Below are 19,413 nucleotides of genomic sequence, written 5' to 3' on the forward strand. Positions count from 1 at the left end.
ACTTGTCCCTTAAGGTATCTGCCAGTCCCGCTCCAAACTGGCAGTGTTTCGATAGTTTGCGCAGTTCTGTTAAATAATCAGCATTGCTTTCATCCTTATGCTGGTTCCGTTTGTGAAACTTGAATCTTTCTGCTATCAGCAGCGGTGTGGGGTTTAAATGTTCCTGTAGTATCGTTACTATGTCTTCAAACCTCTTTTCCATTGGCTTCGTTGGGGTTACTAGATTTTGTAATAAACCATACGTCTTTGCACCCATTAAATTTAACAATACCGACGCTTTCTTGTCATCTGACACCTCATTTGCCTTGCAGTATACCTCTATTCGTTCGACATATGTAGTCCAATCTTCGACTTCATTGACAAATGCGGTGATACTGCCACTCTTCGACATTTTGGGTGTGGTTTAAAATGGCGTCTCCCACGCTTTCCTTCCTCCCCCACTGCTGCCAACCCCGCTCCCGGCAGTTCTCGTGGCAATGGAAGCGCCCTGTAGGTTTCGCGCGCTTCTCCTGCGCTGCTGCCAATGCCGCTCTCGGCGGTCCTCGTGGCAATGGCGGCGCTTCGCGGGTTTCTGCGCGTCTCTCTCTCCCTCTTTTCGACGCTGCTCGGCCCCTGAACACCGGCTGCGCCCTGTGCGCTCTGCCCTCTCTCTCTCTTCCCCGTCGACGCTGCTCGGCCCTTTGCTGTGCCGCTGTCCGGGAAGGGTCTGCGCACTACCTGTTGCCAGCCCATTTCGCTGGACCACCTCGACTGGAAAGCCAAGCCTGGCTCTCGACAGCCTCCCCCGCAATTCTTGAGTCTCTGCTGGATGACTGGGCGGTTGCCCGTGGTCGACGCCCGAGTCTCTGGCCTTGACCTCCAATCCACTGATCTCCAGGAACGAATCCCCGGGAGGTGATGCAGACTTGCAGGTAGGTTCGAACTTGCCTTGTCGCCAATGTTGTGTCCGTGTATAATAAGACACAGACTGCAGGAGAACGGTACAACAGGTGTTTACTCAACGTGGCTCACACTGGAACTGATCTGTACAGATTACTACTCAGTGCTATATACAGGTGTGGTCACTGCCGGTACTGCAGTATACATGAGCTGTAAAAGATAGTTCCCCCCTTAAAGGTATATACATTACAATATATTTTGTGCTATAGAAATTAGATTAGGTTAAAGTAAGTATGTAAGTTATTTTATATTGTTAATTCTTTGTTGTAGTTATCATAGATTAAATATTTTTCTGTTTGTTGTTAGTGTTAGAAAACTATAGCCTAGAAATTACTGTTGGTGATACTGACAAACAAAGGCTTAACACCTTTGTATGACACTCTTTTGTCTACCGCTTAAACACAGGTGTTAACCTATTTATTTTAACCCATGTACTTTAAATAGGTTGCTGTCTCTGCTTAAATAATGGACTTCATCCGCTAATATCACCAACAATAATTTTTTAGGCTTATATATCTTATTGTTGAATGTTACTAATGATATTTTTTTCTCTTTTTTGATTCAGAGAGTTAGTTGAAGAGTTGCATCCATTGATGAAGGAAGCTCTTGAACGCCGACCAGAGGTTTGTTTTTGAGACTTTGCTTGCGTGGCATACTAATAGAGAAAGAATTTGAGTTTCTGGTAAACCTTATTTTTTTTCTTGAGCGTTCTAAAAGCTATCAACTCATGTTTGTTCCGATTGAACAATATTGTATAATTACTTATGATAAAATAGGTAAAAAAATATAGAACATGTAAATACAAGTTTATTTAGAATTTTGAACTTAGTCAATCTAAAATCTGAGAAGTGGGCTGGGGTCATGTGCGAAAATAATGGCTAGGTGGAATTCAGCCTCAGGTCCTGCTTTACAGGTAGAAGAGCAGGTGGGGCTGGACTTCCATGCAGCCATGCTCACCTGACCCTAACGCACTTCCCAGGATCAGGCACTTAAATATCACGGAAGGCACTGGCGCCATTCATGATGCCGCAAGAGCACTCACCTCCAAGTGAGGGAAAGGAAAATTGCTACAGTGCTTTGTTGCAACAGAAGTGAGTCCCAAAGATCCCAGGAATGTTTTTTTCAAATTGAAGGTTCTCTGTTGATTTCGGTAATGTAATCAATTGCTCTGTAATAGATTGCATTACCGAAACCAGTCTCTTAAATTTTATACAAAAGCAAAATACTGTGCTGTGGATGCTGGAAATCGGAAATAAAAACAGAAAATTCTGGAAATACTCAGCAGGTCAGGTAGCATCTGTAGAGAGAGAAACAGAGTTTATGGGCTAGATTTTCTCAGCGGTGTCGGGATGGTGGCGGGATAGCTGTTTGCCAGGTTCCGGTCCCGCTCCCGGCTGTAGCCACTCAGTCAAAGGGATTTTCCCTTGATTGGCCTTGTTAAGCCCGCCCTGTGATCTTCCCAGCCAATTAACAGGAAGCAAGTCTGATGATGTCATTTGATGATGCGTCATCAGCCGGTTCCCTTAAAGGGTTTTACAGCATTGAGGTGCTGCAAAAACTGACCAGCATTGCACAAAGGTGGACGATTGCACCTAGGCTCTCGAATGACTCACTCCATATGCTTATGGAGAGAGTCACAGCATGCAGGGAGGTTCTCTTCCCTTCCAAGGGTGAAAGAGACCTCCCCAGGACACCAACACAGCCTGGTTGCACATTGCACAGGAGGGCAAAAGTAGGAATATCGTTAGGGGTCCTTGGCTGCAGTGGCATCCAACCTTTCAATGATCTCAGTGGATCACGAAATGTTACTGCAAAGCCGCACTCAAACTCGCCCTGCTGTGCCACTCAACACATCCCCATCACTCTGCCTTCCATACCCTTCTCCTGCACATCCTTACTCACACCAACTTACCTTGCACCTCCACCCATCCCTCTCTATCTACATTATCACTTCCCCATCTCACTAGCCATCCCTCACACTCACCCTCATCCTGCTGCAAGCATACCAACTAACAACACACAAGGGTAGGCACGTGAGAGGTTTAGCCAATGTCCATATGAAGTTTCTGGTAATGTGTTGTCATGTAGTGAAATCTATATTTTCAACACTGCTTCTTATTGGACAGATCTGTGCACACTTTGAGATGTGTCTTACTGAGTTCCAGTGAATGCTGAGACATAACTCCCCCCCCCCCCCCCCCACCCCGCTATAGTGATGAGTGTGCATGGAATGGCTTGGACATTAAAGGGATGCTTCACGGTGCTGGTGTGGGATGGTGTCAACCTGGTGCATCATGTGGCAGCCAGGGTTTACAGCGTCAAGTGAAGTAAATCTGGCCATGGTAATGCCATCGCTGGCCTCCTGGGCAGCAGTGTTGTCAGGAGCTGATGCCCTGTGTCCTGTGCACCATCAGGTGATGGCGGAGAAGGTTGGTGTTGTTGTTGGTGCTGCTGGTGTGCCTGGTGATGTTGGTGTTGGGGCTGAACGTGGATAGTTTCTAGGGCATCGAGGTTGCTGCAATAGATGCCAGCTGCAGGTGAGATGACAGAAGCGATATGTCAGTGGTGAGAGAGGTTGTTCCAGTGAGGTGGCACTGGACATACAGTTGGCTCTAAACACTTGCAAGCTAAAGAAGTCTCTATGGGGGCTAAATTCAGTTGATTTGCCCGAGGGCACTAACGGGGTGTAAATCAACTAGCGCCTGGGCATGGCGCCGCTAACGCCTCCCACAGAATTCAACAGGAGGTTAGCGGCAGCGCTAACCATTAGCGGCAGTGCTAACCATTAGCGCCACGCCGCGCTGCACCTCCGGCGATGACATCGTCGTGCGCAGTGCCCCGCTCCGGGCCCCGGCTGTAATATTGGGTGGCGCCCCCCGACTTACCGCCAGACGTTATGTCCGCCGGGGTCAGGGGCAGCCTTCCTGCGGCCAGGGCGGCGCTAGTTAAAAGGGAGGTGGCAGGCGGCCATTTTTGTTGCTAGCCGCCTGCCTACCCCCGTTGCTGTCCCCGGCCCCCGTGAAGCCCCCCCCCCCCCCGCCCCGTGGGGTGCCAGCTGCTCTTCATGAGCCCAGCACTCCTCTTGAGTGCAGGGCTCGTTTGCCGGCAGTGCGGATCCCTGGTGGTCCAACTGGGCGCCGGGACACGCTGCGCCAGGCTCCTCCCCTTTAATAAGGGGAGGAAGGCCTGCAGTACCGCGGCGCGATATTGGCTCGCAGCGCCCCAAGAGGGACGCAGGGCACTTCCAGTAGCGCCCCTCCTCCCTCTCGGGGCATTACCTGGGAAAATTGGCCGCGGGAGCGCTAACTTTTTTTACCCCAATATGTCTTTCAAATGCAGTAACCAATAGTTTCTGCACTCTGAAACTGATCATCTGCAATATGGCATCCTTTACACCACTTCTGTAGCTGTTAGCTTATCAGATACATCAGAGCAGATTCAACTCACGCCAGGGTGAGCTGGCGTATTCCCCAAGCAGCGGGTAACCCATGGGGGAGCATGTAAAATTAGAAGGAAGCCTCAAAATACCATTAAATTGGCTCTTAACAAGCCATTAAATGATCTCAATTGTCTCCCCGCCGCTTGGTGTCAGGTCAGTCCTCCACAGACAGACCTGACACCTGGGAGACCCGCCGTCAATCTTTGCTAATTTGACAGTGGACCCGCCTCCAAACCTGAGCTCTGAGCGGCAGCAAAATCCAGCCCAACGTTTCAGGTCGATGACCTTTCGTCAGAACTGGCGAAAGGTCATCAACCTGAAACGTTAACTTTGTTTCTCTCTCCACAAATGCTGCCTGACCTGCTGAGTATTTCCAGCATTTTCTGTTTTTATCTTAAATTTGATATCCCATCCTGAGGCCAATATATCATTTAAATTTTCCCCCCTCCACCCCAACCCATATGTGACCACCCTTATTTCTGGTAAAAAGTTTAATAGGCGGAAAAAGGAAGGACACCCACTCAACTGGGTCCCAGACTAAATTCCACACCCCCCTCCACCCCCCCCCCCCCACCTCCAATTCCAGAAAGTGGCATCTTTATGCCAATTTCAAAGAGGAAATTCAGATGCTTTTTGTTTTTAAGTAATCCACTTAATTACAAGAGTTTGATCTGCATTTACTGTTACTTTCCATGGATGTAATCTAATCATACTTTACCATTCAGTCTGTGTAGATTTCTGTTTTCTGTATTCTGCTTTAGAACAAGAAGCGCCGTGAGCGTCGAGATTTATTACGACTGCAGCTTTTAAGGATATTTGAACTTCTTGCCGATGCTGGTGTTATAAGTGACAAGTAAGTTTGCAATAAAATTGCTGAAAGAAAAGATTAACAACATTTTCTTCTGCACAACATGTAATTCAGTATTTAATATCAGATACAGGGTTGGTATTCTTGAGATACAAGACAGAGTCAACAAGCTGTACCAGGCCCATAGATCTATTTTGTAGCTCTGGAAACAATTCGGTAATTATTTAAAAACTACTGGAGTAAAGAAGGAATTCAGGGAGAACAATTTCACACAAAGAGGAATAAGTTACCAAGGAAGGACAGCAAAGCAAACAGCATAAGTGAGTTAAAAAGACGACCAGATATTTTCTGCCGAAAAAGAAAATTGAGAGATGTAGAGCAAAAAGCAGCTGACTTGTTGGGCCAAATGGCCTTATCCTCGTCTTAAGATTTCCTGCATTCCAGAAATGACCTATAAATGTATTTTAACAACAGTTAAACTTTGTATTCTTTCCTTTTTAAGATAAACAGCATGGGATTATACTATATGTAACGCTGTTAAATTGCAATACAGCACCAACATTTTAAAAGTTTGTTAGCTTCCTTATTTAAAATAAATTAAAGTATTTGCATGTATGTATTTTGTACATTTGAGAAGCAATTTACAGATGATTTTCAGGTCTGTCATACCCCAAGTGTGCCAGTTCACAGGAGGTAATCGACCGAAAAAAGGCCGAGATCTGTAATGCCTGGCTTCCTTCCATTTCTACTGTACATGTATGTTTAGGTCTGGGGAGAGACACAGGAAGCTCAGGCAGAGCTTTCTTAAAATATTCAAATGACACCTGATCATCTCCTGCACAATCTTTCTGACCATTATGGCAGTACAGTACTAAATGGTAATGACACTCCTATACAGTGGCTCTCCATGATCGACAGGGAATCAGCTGCAACCAGAAGTTAATTTTAAGAAATAGTAAGAAAATTAAATGAACTGTTTTAAGGTGATCTCTGCACCAATTTTCTCAGTTGTTTCCTTTATACCTTCTTGCGTCTAATTAGGCTGACATGAGTCCTTGTGGTAAATGCTCGGCTGCCTTTTGTTCTTCCAACTGCTGTAGTGTCACCAATAGGTTCCCCAATGGAAATCCACGGCCTCAGCTTTTTGAATGAGAAAAAGGGGAACCACTGGGGGGATGTGCGACTGGTCAGGCTGCACCACAGTGTTCCATATCCACCCACCAGTACAGATAGAGATGCTTTGGCAGAGAATCAGTGCATGCGAGGGCTTCCATTCCCAAAGGAAACTGGGACAGCAGACCAGATGGCACAACTAAGATATGTGAATGCCACTCTAACTAATAGTTGATTCTTCCATGGAATCACCCCAATCACAGTATGTCATGCTTTTCCTTGGTTCTGCATGAAAGAAGGCATGGCAGGGCAATCAACACTCCGCATTGTTCCTCCCTGCCAAGATACCATTAATTAATTATATATGTAGGCACTGTTGCACCTACCTGACAACAATAACCATGGGGAACTGTCATAATAGATTCTGGGTTTTCAGAAAGCCAAATGCAGACTTGTGCCATATGTTGCTAAGAAATCTACAGTGAGCATGTGGCTGCACCAGCAGTGAAAGTGTTGGTCAATACACTGCAGGTCTGCCTCCAACTCCTTCCAGGCATATTGCAAAGCTAACCTATAGGAATGGTGCCATTGAGTGACAAACAGACCTGCTCACTTTACAACCATCTCATGCGACACCACTCCACTCATCACCATTCACAAGTGGTCAGGTACTAAGTGCTCCATTACTAGTCTGCAGACTCATACCTACATATTGGGTTTCCTTCCCTTCATTGTTTGCTGTCACTTCTTTGCCCTTCCCCCATTGGTCTTTACAAAGACTGCCAATGGGTTGAAATGCTTTTAGAACTTTTCCAAAGGCTGCAAGAAGTTTTGCCCCTGTTCTGCAATTTCTCTTTAATTCTCCAAAACCCTTTAAATTTCACTTGCACGCAGTTTTCTGCTCCTACCACAACTACACCGATCCAAATTTGCACTTGGAGCTGTGAATAATTGTACAAATGGGCTAACCCTGGAAAACTGAGTGCCATTAGCATATTACCATTTGAGCAAGATTTGTACCAATTCTTAACCATTTTAAACCAATTATCCCCATTGTGTTTAAATTAATTATTGTAAATAAATGGCTTTTAGTCTTCAACTGCATTGAATAAACCTTAGTTTTCTTTCTCTTTGCTAGTACTAATGGAGCTTTAGAACGGGATACTTTGGCTCTGGGAGCCCTGTTCTTAGAGTATGTCGATTTAACCAGGATGCTGTTGGAGGCAGAAAATGACAAAGATGTTGAAATTCTAAAAGACATCCGAGCCCATTTTAGTGCAATGGTAGCCAATTTGATCCAGTGTGTTCCAGGTAAAGCCATTCTACATGTGCTGTTCCTTTTCTACTTTGAGGGATGATTGTTGGTTTCTTGAGCCCAGTGTGGCTAGTTGTGTCCTGAAAATTTTTTCCAAAAGTAAAATTTAAATCTCACCCATCTCCTTTTTATATGGTATTTACCAAAAAAGGTTTTAAAGACTTAAAAAAAAAACACAACAGGACTAATTTTCTGACTTCACGTTTCTGGCAGGGATCCTCAGCTGCTGGGAGCACGTAGCAGAAATTTGGGACCTTCCTGCGCACCATTTTCTAATCGTTAATCCAGATGGTTAGAAAATTATAAACAACATGAACCCAAATTTCCAATGTGAATTCCCTGCAGGTTGGGCTTCCCACCAGCATTCCAAAGTTAGAAAATTACCCCTCATTTTTAAATGTAGCCATCCCTAAACACTAAATATGACTGTAAGATCCTTATAAACAGGATTTAACAAAACTGAATGGAAATGTAATACATTTTATTTAAGGTTTGTACATAGGTATAATTCATTTAAGTATAATTTATTTTTGAAGTTCTCCAAATAGTAAATAGAATGGGAATATTTTATATATTACCTTATGATGCCATAAATGTTGATTTGGTCCATAAATGTAATTTTGTTTTGATGAAGTACTAATGTGCTGTATTATTAATTTTCTACCATTGCTATAAGCAAAAGGAAATGTATTATGACCTAGTCCATCTAATTATACACACTTAAACCTGTGAACACTAACATATCACTTCCTAAGAATGAGAATTAACTCAAATGGAGTTTAAAGTCCAAGGTCACTTGGATTGTGTTTTATGTGTGTAAGGAACTGGGGTGAAAGTAATTGAGCTAGTCCTGACTTGTTATTTTGAGTTAATGAATGTTAGTAAGTAACCACTATTGTGCACAGATGGCTATAATTCTGGAAATATTCAGATTTTTTTGCCCAAAAAGACCAACTGTACAAGCATAATGTTCAATTCCAATCCTATTTGGACTTTTCTCTAGGTCCCAGTTACATTTGTGTGAAGGCCATTGCAGACAGTTGTGACCTCCTTCACACAATTGTAGGATAAAGAATAGTGTTGGAGATAATAGTGGTTGATGAACACTTAATGCAATTATATGACATTCCTCAGTCCACTACTTTATTTTAGTAACATGAATGCAGGAGTAGAACATTTGGCCCATTGAGTCTGCTCTGCCATTTTAGTTAGCCATGATAGCTTTATCTTTTTAATTCCTGCTTTTTCTATTTCCTTTTAAACACCTCCGTTGATTTTGAATTTAAGGCCTTCTAGGGCAGTGCGTTCCACATTCTCACAAAACTTTGTGTGGAGACATTTATCTTTGATTTAGCTTTTAACCATCTTCTCTTGAATTTTAAGATTGTGTCTCATTGTTCTGCATTCTTCTGCTAGAGGAAAATGCATTCTGTCAATCCCCTTCATTATTTTTAAATAAATGGGTTAATACTTGGTTTAAAATGCCGAGAGGAATGTCTTGTAAATACATTAAGCATTCATCCACTTATATCACTGACAGTAATTTCTAGCTTCATATGTTGTACTAAACTAAACTACTAGCTACCTTCATGTGAGGTCATGTTCACCCAATGGGGTGGCTGAACCAAGCCAGGCTAAATATTTGAGTCTCGGCTTGCTCCTTCATTCCTATTAATAATGCCCTTTAAAAAAATCACACTGTCTGACATGGTACTGAGGCATACAGAATCTGGAAAGTCCCAGATTTGATTCCTGATGTGTGCTGAGTTAGCCAACATCAGCCAGGCAACAGTGGGGGAACTATTATTTGTTTGTAGTGTTCCTTGGCCAAGGTTCCTCCTCTTTCAGAAGAGCAGTAAGGGAAGAAAATTAGAATAGAAATAACTCACTAAATTTTTTAAGTAATCTCTCTGATCAAGCGCTGAATTTTTGGAAGTGGGCTGCTCACTGCATTTCCTGTTCATTAAGCTGCAGCGCATATGTCATGTCAAAAAAATTTAAACTAAAAGATTTTCACCACTCTAAGTACATGAATTCTTCTCATCAGCTTGTCAGTTTCAGTTTCATTTCAATAGAATTGTGTGTGTGCTCTGATCTTGCATAGTAGTTTGCACTCAATGACATGAGTACATTTTTGAACGACCACCAAAAATAGATGGATGGCTTCCTCTAATCAAACCTTTATGCTCATGGCCATTAGTTTGGTTGTTTACATAGTGCCGCCCCAGATTTTCAATTATAATTTATTTCCTCTGTGTAAAGTGCAAGTTACTTTGTCATACAACATTGTTGCTAAAGTACATTTAAATTTTACTTAGCACTAATCCTTTACAGAGTGTGCTAACATTCCTTATCCTAGAACATCAATATAGCCTTATCCATTTCTTAAACATGTTTTACCCCCACATCAGCATGCTGTTTTGTTATATTTTTATCATTCTGTTTTGCCTTCTCCAAAGTTTAATCATTTTGACTAGAAGTTGCAGTTTTTGGGTTTAACCATTAGAATCTAATAAAACCCCACTGAATGCAGAATTCTAAAATTGGCTTTTTGTTAAAACATCAACAAAGCAGCATATGCATCTGCTTTTTAGAGCTGCTCTTGACTGCCATTTTTGCATTGGGCCCTTTCTTTGGACCAACATGAATGTCTACGTTCTCCACAGAGAAGGTTGGTAAGACATTTTAAAAGGCTCATTTTACTTGTTTTTTGTAATGGAAAAAGAAACAAAATGCTAAAAGAAAACATTAAATTCTGTGAACACAAAAATGGACTGAAAATAAACACTGAATACAGGAAAAAATAAATGCCATAAACTAAATTCTATTTAAAATATCCTAATGAACATTTTCAGTTAACTATAACAATTCTATGAGTATCTTTTAATTCTCATCAAAATTAAGCTTCTTGTTTAAATGTTTCCCAAACCATGAGTATTAGTATTCCTTTTGCAGTGTGATAACGGTGAGTATTCTAACTTTCAAAATACAATTTGCATTACATTAATAGGCTATGATCCAATCTATCATCATCTGAAACTTTAAAAAAGCTTTTACCTCTTGGCCTTCATCATGTTGACAAAATATATTTATTTTAGCTACTTTAATTGGTACAGTTTAAAAGCACAGCAGCAGAACATAGATAACCATAAATCATTTGTGCCAGGAATAATGCATACCATAGCAATATTATGTAGGCTTAAATATGAAAGCAATATACTCTAACATGAGAATGTTGCATTTTAAAATATCTTATTTGTCATCTGAAGCATATAACTGATGACACTGAAATTACCTATTATTTAGCGACTCCAGCAATTCTGTCATGTGACTTCTCTTCAATCAGTAGAGATTAATAATTTTTTTTCTCTGTAGTACACCACCGCAGATTCCTATTCCCACAACAGAGTTTGCGTCATCATCTCTTCATCTTGTTCAGCCAGTGGGCAGGGCCATTTAGTGTCATGTTTACTCCTCTGGATCGTTATAGTGACCGAAACCACCAAATTACAAGATACCAGTACTGTGCATTAAAGGTATGTTTTCCCTTGTCTGATTGATTCCACATTACATTTTCTTAATAATTTAGTGAGCTTTTTATATCCAGAGAGATTTTTAAAAGATTAACTAAAATTGTTCTATTCTTTGAATAACATTTTGCAAACTTGTTTTTCTTCCTCGTGCAAGACATTTTCTAAAGTAGTTTTATATTTGCACAATAACTTTTACTAGCTTTTAATTTGAGTTAAAATTTAAGAAAAACGTTTAAAGATGTCCACGTTTAAATGTAAGTAAAATAAACGCCCATTTGGGTATATTTTCCTCTGTTCACTGATGTTAGCAAAAACTATTGTTTTCCCCAACATAAACTCATGCTGAGCTTTTTTGCTAGCATTAGTGGAAAAAAAATATACCACATTGTCTCAAACATCGGTAAGTCTCTAATTTCCTTGTGTTGATCATGACCATAATTTCTGCCGATGGCTGAGATTGCTTCCACCACTCCAACTCCCCCATTTTTATGGTTTAATTTTGAAATGTATAAACTGTTAATTGTGTGTTTTTTTTATTTATAATGATTGGAAGAGAACTATTAAAACATGCATCCAAAAAGGTTCTGGCACCAAACTAGCTATGGGACTGGAGGTATCCTTTTATAGTGTCAAATACTATGGCTGGAATTTTTACATTGTGTGCGGGTTTGGGAGCGGGTCGGTGGTTAAAAGCGCTGAAATTGACAGCGCGTCGGGAACCTGGCGTCATCCCGTTGACTTCCACCTTTCACTGGGGCGCGTTTCAAGGCGCGCCACGGACCCGCTCGAGAGAGGTGGGCGACCTCATTGAGGTTGTTAACTGCTTGTTTACAGACCCTTAACTGCCTTTTTAACATCAGGTTTGGACTTTAACTTGTTGTGCACGGGATTCACGCACCTCGGTAACCTTGCCTGTGAAGGGGAGGCGGAAGCTCAGTGGCCATTGTGCGAGTTCATTAAGTGACAGCTAGAAAAAGCACATAAATACACACACCTTACACCTGCTTCCTTGCCTAATGGAAAGGCTCTGGCTGATACCATTTTGTGCAGAGATTTAGCTTTCAGGAGTTTGCAGGTGATTTCTGCAACCTCGGAAGCCACTCTCACCACATTGTTAGTCACTCTCAGTACATTGGAGGATTGTACCTCTGATCTCTACTTTACCTGGCATCTATTAGATCAGCATGGGTGCCGCTTATGCTGGCTCACTTTGGACCTCAGAATAGGACCAAAATGAGCACCAGCACCAGCCACACCAGCAGCAGCAGCAACCACACCAGCAGCAACAACACCAGCAGCCTTCTCCTCACCAACCTGATGCTCCACAGGAGAGTGCGGATCAGTACGGGTGCACCGCGCTAGAGGCGATAACCCCAACACAGGCAGAGGATGAGCTCCATGGACATGATGGAGCAACAGTGCTTTAGGAGGCTCAGGCTATCGCGCCAGGTTGTCACATACATTTGTAGCTTGCTGGAACAAGACCTACTGCTGAGAGGACCTGGTGGACACGCCTTACCAGTGGCTGTCAAAGTTACCACCGCCCTCAACTTCTTTGCCTCAGGCTCCTTCCAGGGATCTGCACCAGACATTTGCAGGATCTCGGTCGGCCACCCACAGATGCATCACCCAGGTGACTGATGCCATGTTTCACAAGTCAGCCAATTATGTAAACTTTGTCACCGATGAAGCCAGTGTCACTGAGCGGGCGCTCAGCTTTGCAGATCTGGCTGGCTTCCCACAGGTGCAGGGCGTCATTGACTGCACACATTCCCATCAAGGCATCCCCACATCACCCAGGAGTGTTTGTGAACCGCAAGGGCTTCCACTCCCTCAATGTGCAGCTCATCTGCAACCATAATAAGATAATCATGTATGTGTGTGCCAGATTCCCATGCAGCTGTAATGACTCTTTCAGGCTGCGCCAGTCAACCTTCCTCAACTCTTCGCACCTCCAAACAGACTTACTGGCTGGTTGCTTGGAGACAAGAGCTATCCACTGAAGATGTGGTTGATGACACTGTTGAGGAGGCCAAGCAGTGAGGCCGAGGAGCGCTATAATGACAGCCATATGTCCACCAGATGTGTCACAGAGCAAGCAATCGGCACGCTGAAGATGCGCTTCCGATGCCTTGACAGATCTGGAGGAGTGCTTCAATACGCACCAGCCAGGGTCTCCAGAATCATCGTCGTATGCTGCGCACTGCACAACATAGCGCAGGAGCGAGGATTGGAGCTGCAGGAGGAGCAAGGCACAGAGCGCACAGCCTCTTTGGAAGAGGAACCTGAGGTGGAGATGGCACCAGCTGCGGCGCACATTGCTGCCCAGGATGGCCTCATAATGGCCCCATAATGGCCCGATTTACTTAACTTGATCAGTGCACCCATATGGCTTCCAGATGCTGTACCAATTCCACCGACGCCCCCACCCCACCACCAACAACACCACAAAGCAGTCCTACAATGACTAAGCCATTCCTGTCGCCCAAGTCACCATTGCTTGAGGTTAAGTAATGTCTCACCATTCACTCCAAGTGACAAAGCCACTTCCCAGGTAGCAGGCAAAAATGGGCAAGACGGGAAAGTAATGCAAAGAAATACATTTATGAGCGTTATAAATAGAACTGAAACTTAACACTAACATTTTGACAAACACCCATGTGCATCTACGATTGTGTCTTTTTTCTTTTCCGCGTGCTTCTACGAGGTGCAACCCCTGTGGCTTCAGCAGAGGTAGAGGCAGGCTGCTCACTTCCCTGCCGAGATTGTTTTGACACTTTTGGCGACGTCCTCTGGGTTTTAGGGCCTGTGCGGGCCCTGCCAAAAACTGTGCAGCGGCAGACTCGGCCATCGAGATCCGAGGCAGCATGTGGAGCTCTGACTGAGGGGGAGGCAATGGGGGAGAAGTGGGAGTTCTTTGAGCAGAGCCCCCACTTCCATGTCCCCTCTCACCATTACCCCTCTCATGGGCTTGCTGCATATCAGTGGGGCGATGAACGCCTAAGTCTATGTTGGGATCCCTCCTTGAGATGAGGTCAATGAGAGTCTGCAGTCTGTTGATCACAGCAAGTATGTTCTCGTTCGACTGGCGCATTTGTTGCTCCATGCAGGTGGCCATCCTTTCCATGGAACAGCACATCGTCATCGTCACCATCACCTGCGAGATGGTGGTGCTCATGTTGGAGATGGACTCCTCCATTCTCTGTACAGACGCACACATCGCGGCTGCAAAAGCTGCCGGAGCCTCACACGTTTGTTGCTGCTCCTCCAAGATCACCCTCTTTGTTGACGGCCCCCGAGGTTCAGCATCTGCATGTAGCTTAGCTTAGTTGGGAGCTCTCTGTGTCTCCACCATCTGCTGTTTCTCACTTGTGATCTGTGAGACATCAGATGACAACACTACTCTATGACTCGCTCGACTCACCGAGGTGCGCATATCTGCGCTGATGCTAGATGCGCATGGGCCTGGTGACGGTGCACCCTCAGAGAGTGGAGCTTCCTCTGATGAGTCATCTTCCTTCTCCAGCTGGACGGTGGGGGGGCACTTGATGACCTGTGGGAGTGTAAAGACATGAATTAGAAATGTAATGATAAGAATGCACAACGTTACCATTATGCACATGATGACATTTCACTGGCTGCTGGTATCAAGTCACCATGAGTGACTGTTGTATGCCACATGGCTGTATGATATTTAATTCTGTCACTAGGCTGCTGGGAGGTCCACCTCTCTCTCTCTCCCACCACCAGCAGCTTTGCAACTGTAGTGATTTGCAGCACCTCCTCCTCTGCTGGAGTCAAGTTGGTGTAAACTGGAGGGCCACCTCTGGTCCGTTGCCTCTCCCTGTTGTTCTGGGTTCTCCTCAGCAAGGAGGGAAAGAAGAGAACTTTGAGTGAGAGTGATGGAATGAGTGTAAGGAATGGATGGGCTATATCTGTAGAGGGTGACAATGAGGGAGTGGCATGAAATTGCCAAATGGCCTCTGTAGTGTATGTACCCGTCTACCTTTAAGAGAACTATTGTATGTAACCGTTCACCTTTAAGAGAACTATTTTAGGTGTGGCACTACTTTGTTTGGCTCCTGTATACGGTAATACCGACGGTGACCACACCAGTATATAAGTGTTGTGCCAGGAGTTATTGGGCAGATTCGCCCTGACCTTCGAATAGTAAAGTCCTGTTTTAAGTTACTCTTGGAGTCTGTGTATTAATTAACTAAACAACCCACAGACTTTACAGTGGCGACGAGTCCGATCGTACCCTGCGGCAACAATAATTCCGAAGCAGTTAACGAGCGTCGAGAAGAGGCAACCACCCTCGTCATTCTGCTGGGAGAAAACTCGAGTCTGCAGAGCTGGAAAGGAGGAAGAATTCAGAGACAAAGACTTCCATCAGCAACAGGCACTGACTGCCCCTTCTGCCACAGTGAGGAGTGAGCCGATCAGCACGAGAAGCAAGGCGGCCACGGTGACTGTGAGTAAGGGAAAAGTAAAAAGAATAACCGAAGGATAAGGGCGGTGCACTCGACCACGGTCGAGGGGGAAAGGAGCCGGACAGAAGTCGGGCCCAGAGGCGCTGAGACTGGGGCAGCGTGGAGCAAGGAAGCCGCGGTACAGACAGGCTGGGGACGCAACGGCGTCGTGAGACAGCTAGACCGCGACCGGCGAAAAAGGCCGGGCAGCGACCGAAGCCACGAAGCGCTGCGACCGGGAGCGTAGGCGCGGGAAGATATAAAAACTCAGCCGCAGCCGGGGAGGGAAGCACCGGACTGCGAGACGGCTGGGAGAGGCGTTTGGGAGCCGAGCGAGCGGGAGAGGCAGAGCCGACCAAGGGAGACTGCGCGAGAGCCAGTCCAGCAGCTGAAACTGTTCTCCGTCAACGGGGTGTACCCAGCGCCGGTAGAGCCGAGCGAGCGGGAGAGGCAGAGCCGACCAAGGGAGACTGCGCGAGAGCCAGTCCAGCGGCTGAAACTGTTCTCCGTCAACGGGGTGTACCCAGCGCCGGTAGAGCCGAGAGAGCGGGAGAGAGACCGAGCCCGAGCAAGGGGAACTGAGCGAGAGCCAGCCCAGCGGCTGAACCTGTTCGCCGTCAACGGGGGGTACCCAGCGCCGGTTGCCTTGCCGAGAAAAGGGAAAGCACTGAAGCTGACGCGCAGGCTGTGAATCTGAAAGCCAGCGGCCGTCGCCTGTGGGGGAAAGTGTACCCCTCCCGCTAGGGAAGAAACGCGGGAAGCCGCCATTAGGCGGGGAAGAAGACAGAAGCGGGAAACCGCCATTGAAGTGGGCGGGGAGAGAAGATAAGCGCGGGAAACCGCCATTTTCGCGGGAAAACCGCCATCTTAGAAAAAAAAAAATAAGTTAAAGAAATAATTTGGGGTGTTATCAGAAAGAGAGGAAGATGCCTAAGCGTGGTAACATCAACGATTTTAATGCCGAGGTAGAAGACTGGGCCACGTACGTGGAACGCATCGAGATCTATTGTGAGGCCAATAAAATAGAAGAAGATGACAAAGCTATAACCTTGCTAAACTCGATGGGCGCGAAGACATACGGGCTCTTGAAGCATCTACTATCACCAGCTAAACCGGCGGATCAGACTTTCGATGATATTGTGGCTGTTCTGAAGGATCACTTGAACCCCACACCGTTGATGTTGGCGGAACGATTCAAATTCTATGCGAGAACGCAACGGAAAGACGAAAGCAACGCAGAATACTTGGTCGAACTGCGTAGACTAGCGAAATACTGCCAGTTTGGAGGGAATCTGACAAAGGCATTGCGAGACAAGTTCGTGTGCGGGTTGGCAAAGGAAGGAACGCAAAAGCGACTACTCGAAGAGAACGACCTTACACTTGACAGGGCTGTCCTTATTGCAGCATCGCACGAAGCCGCAGCGAAGGGAACTGCGGAAATGCAGCTAAAGACAGCAGCACTAAGTGTGGATCAAATTACCTCGACAACAACAAAATGCTATCGTTGTGGGAAGACAACACACGACCAGAACCAATGCTGGTTTAAGAACCAGGAATGTAGGAAATGTGGCAAACTGGGTCACATAGCTAAGGTATGCCGGTCAGGGAAGAAGACCAACAACCAAAGGACCAACAACCAAAGGAAGCCATCACAGGAAAAGTACAACAAGGTACACAAGGTGGCTGAGAAGAGTTCAGACGAACAGAATTCAGACTCAGACCCAAACGGCCAGGAGCTGGGTAGTCTGAGAATTCACAATGTGAGTAAGGAAGCTGACCTACAAACTATCTGGGTCATGCTAAAAATAGCTGGAATCCAAGTGAAAATGGAGTTGGACACTGGATCAGCTCTATCAGTCATAAATCGAAAGGATTACCATCGGCTATTCTCACATATACCCTTAAGAGATACCAAGTTCGTATTGCAGACATACACGGGGCACAAAGTATACCCCATGGGAAAGATAAGAGTCAAAGTGAGAGATAGGGGTAAAGAACACCCAAGAATGAACTTATACGTACTACATGAGGGAGGACCACCACTTCTAGGACGGGAGTGGATCAAGAAAATAGACATGGAATGGCACTATCTAAAAGCCATAACGAGTGAGGACTCGGTGCAGACAATCAGCTCAGATTCTGAAACGGATGACGATAAGACCAACCCAAATATGAAAGACAAGGCTGAAATGGACTTGCCAACGAAGGTTGGAAAAACGAAGGCATGCATAAAGGCTTATGCTCCAGAGAAGAACAAAGTTTCAGAGCAGAACTCCACCGAACAACGACAACCTAGTTGGACAGAAAATTCTGAGCCTGTTCAAGTTACAGACATATCCATGACGGAAGAACACCGAGCTCGGACTCAAACTTATTTCAAATTACGACAACAATTAGAACAATTGAGTTACTGTCTCGTACAAGAGATGAAAACAATGAAAAAGTTCTATGACACCGAATGGGAGAATCTGGAAAGACAACAGAAGCAGCTAGCTCAAGCAGAGAGCGACCATAGAGCCATCGTGACCAATTACCGATCACATCTCCCTTATGCTGTTCAGGAGTTAGAATATTTGCAGGAAGAAGCAAATGAAGAGGAATCTTCAGGAAGCCAGGATTTTATTCCAGTTCTTCTCTACGACTCCTTACAAGCAGAGTGTGAGAAGTTGAAAGAACAGTATGAACAGGCCCAGGCTACAATTCTGGAAGGGGTTAACTCGGCAACCTCCGAAAAGCTAGTTTCAGTGGAAGCATATGAGCAACTGAAGGTTGAACATGAGCAAGAAGTCCAAAGGCTGCAGGAAATTCTTGATGAGCTCAAGGCCAAGACAGACTCATCGGTAGAAGTTCCATCCATAGATGAGAAATTAGAGGTGAAAGACATGGCAGAACATGAAAGACAAGATGTACAAGAACTCATAAAAATATTAAAGGAAACCCAAGACAAATATGGGGCGGCAATGACCGAGATTCAACAACTTGAAGAACAGATTCAACTGGGAATCCGTTCAGTGGAAGAAAAGGGAACTGTAAGAAACACAGAGACTGTAAGAATGGCCTCTGAACATGAGCTAGAGAGCATCAAGGCGCAACTTCTCCGAGCGCTGGAAGCCAAAGTACAAGAGGAAAAGAAGGTGAAAGCATTGGAGGAAAAGGTGGATGAAATGGAGAAGACTCTGACCCACAGTGTTCCCGTGGAAGAGTTAACGGTCAGCCAACTCCTTCATATGCTGAAGGACAAGACTCTACAATGGGAACAATCTGAACACGAGCTTCAATCTTCAAAGGGAAGGAGTTCGGAGCTCTCAAAAGTTATGGAAATAGCTGAGGTTGCAACACAGATTTTACAGGGATGCCAAAAGTACGCTGAATCACGTCAATGTGAACAGCAGAATGTTGAAACAGCTGCTCCAGTAGAAGGATTGAATAGCCTGATCAATCAATCCCCGAGGGAAGGGGAAGTATTGAAATCACAAACGAAGTCATTAGTGAAGGATTTGCAGGAAACCCAGGAAGAGCGGGATGACTATGAACGCATGAAGAAGTCTCTTCAGGAAAGATGTCTGGGGAGGGAACAACAGTCGGCTAACGTCCAGTTGGGTACGGAAGAAGTAGCAGGCCCTCTCGCTAGACTAGCTCAGGACGACACCGAATATTACCATGACCTGTTGAGTGACACGGAATATTACGATGACTTGGTCTGCCCAGCTTGTGATGAAAACTCCCAAAGTGCAGAAATCAGGATGAAGCACTTAAAGTCTAAGGAACATAGGGAGATGGTGGCGCTACAGCTG

The 19,413-nt window shown here is 45.0% G+C and overlaps 1 protein-coding gene across 6 annotated transcripts in view; it reads left to right on the plus strand.

The window, feature by feature from the left end:
• The window catches only part of LOC147111928 (protein furry homolog), a 486,257-nt gene that overhangs the window by 257,106 nt on the left and 209,738 nt on the right, over positions 1-19,413 (plus strand). For all 6 annotated transcript variants that reach the window (XM_085999325.1, XM_085999321.1, XM_085999322.1 and 3 more), the window contains exons 24-27: positions 1,505-1,562; positions 5,140-5,231; positions 7,438-7,610; positions 10,990-11,150. In XM_085999325.1, coding sequence (XP_085855451.1) covers positions 1,505-1,562; positions 5,140-5,231; positions 7,438-7,610; positions 10,990-11,150 — 484 coding nt within the window. The remainder of the gene's footprint in view (positions 1-1,504; positions 1,563-5,139; positions 5,232-7,437; positions 7,611-10,989; positions 11,151-19,413) is intronic.

The sequence above is a fragment of the Somniosus microcephalus genome, chromosome 10 (genome assembly GCF_052327205.1).
Source record: "Somniosus microcephalus isolate GS21.2 chromosome 10, FLI_Smic_1.0, whole genome shotgun sequence".
Lineage (NCBI taxonomy): Eukaryota > Metazoa > Chordata > Chondrichthyes > Squaliformes > Somniosidae > Somniosus > Somniosus microcephalus.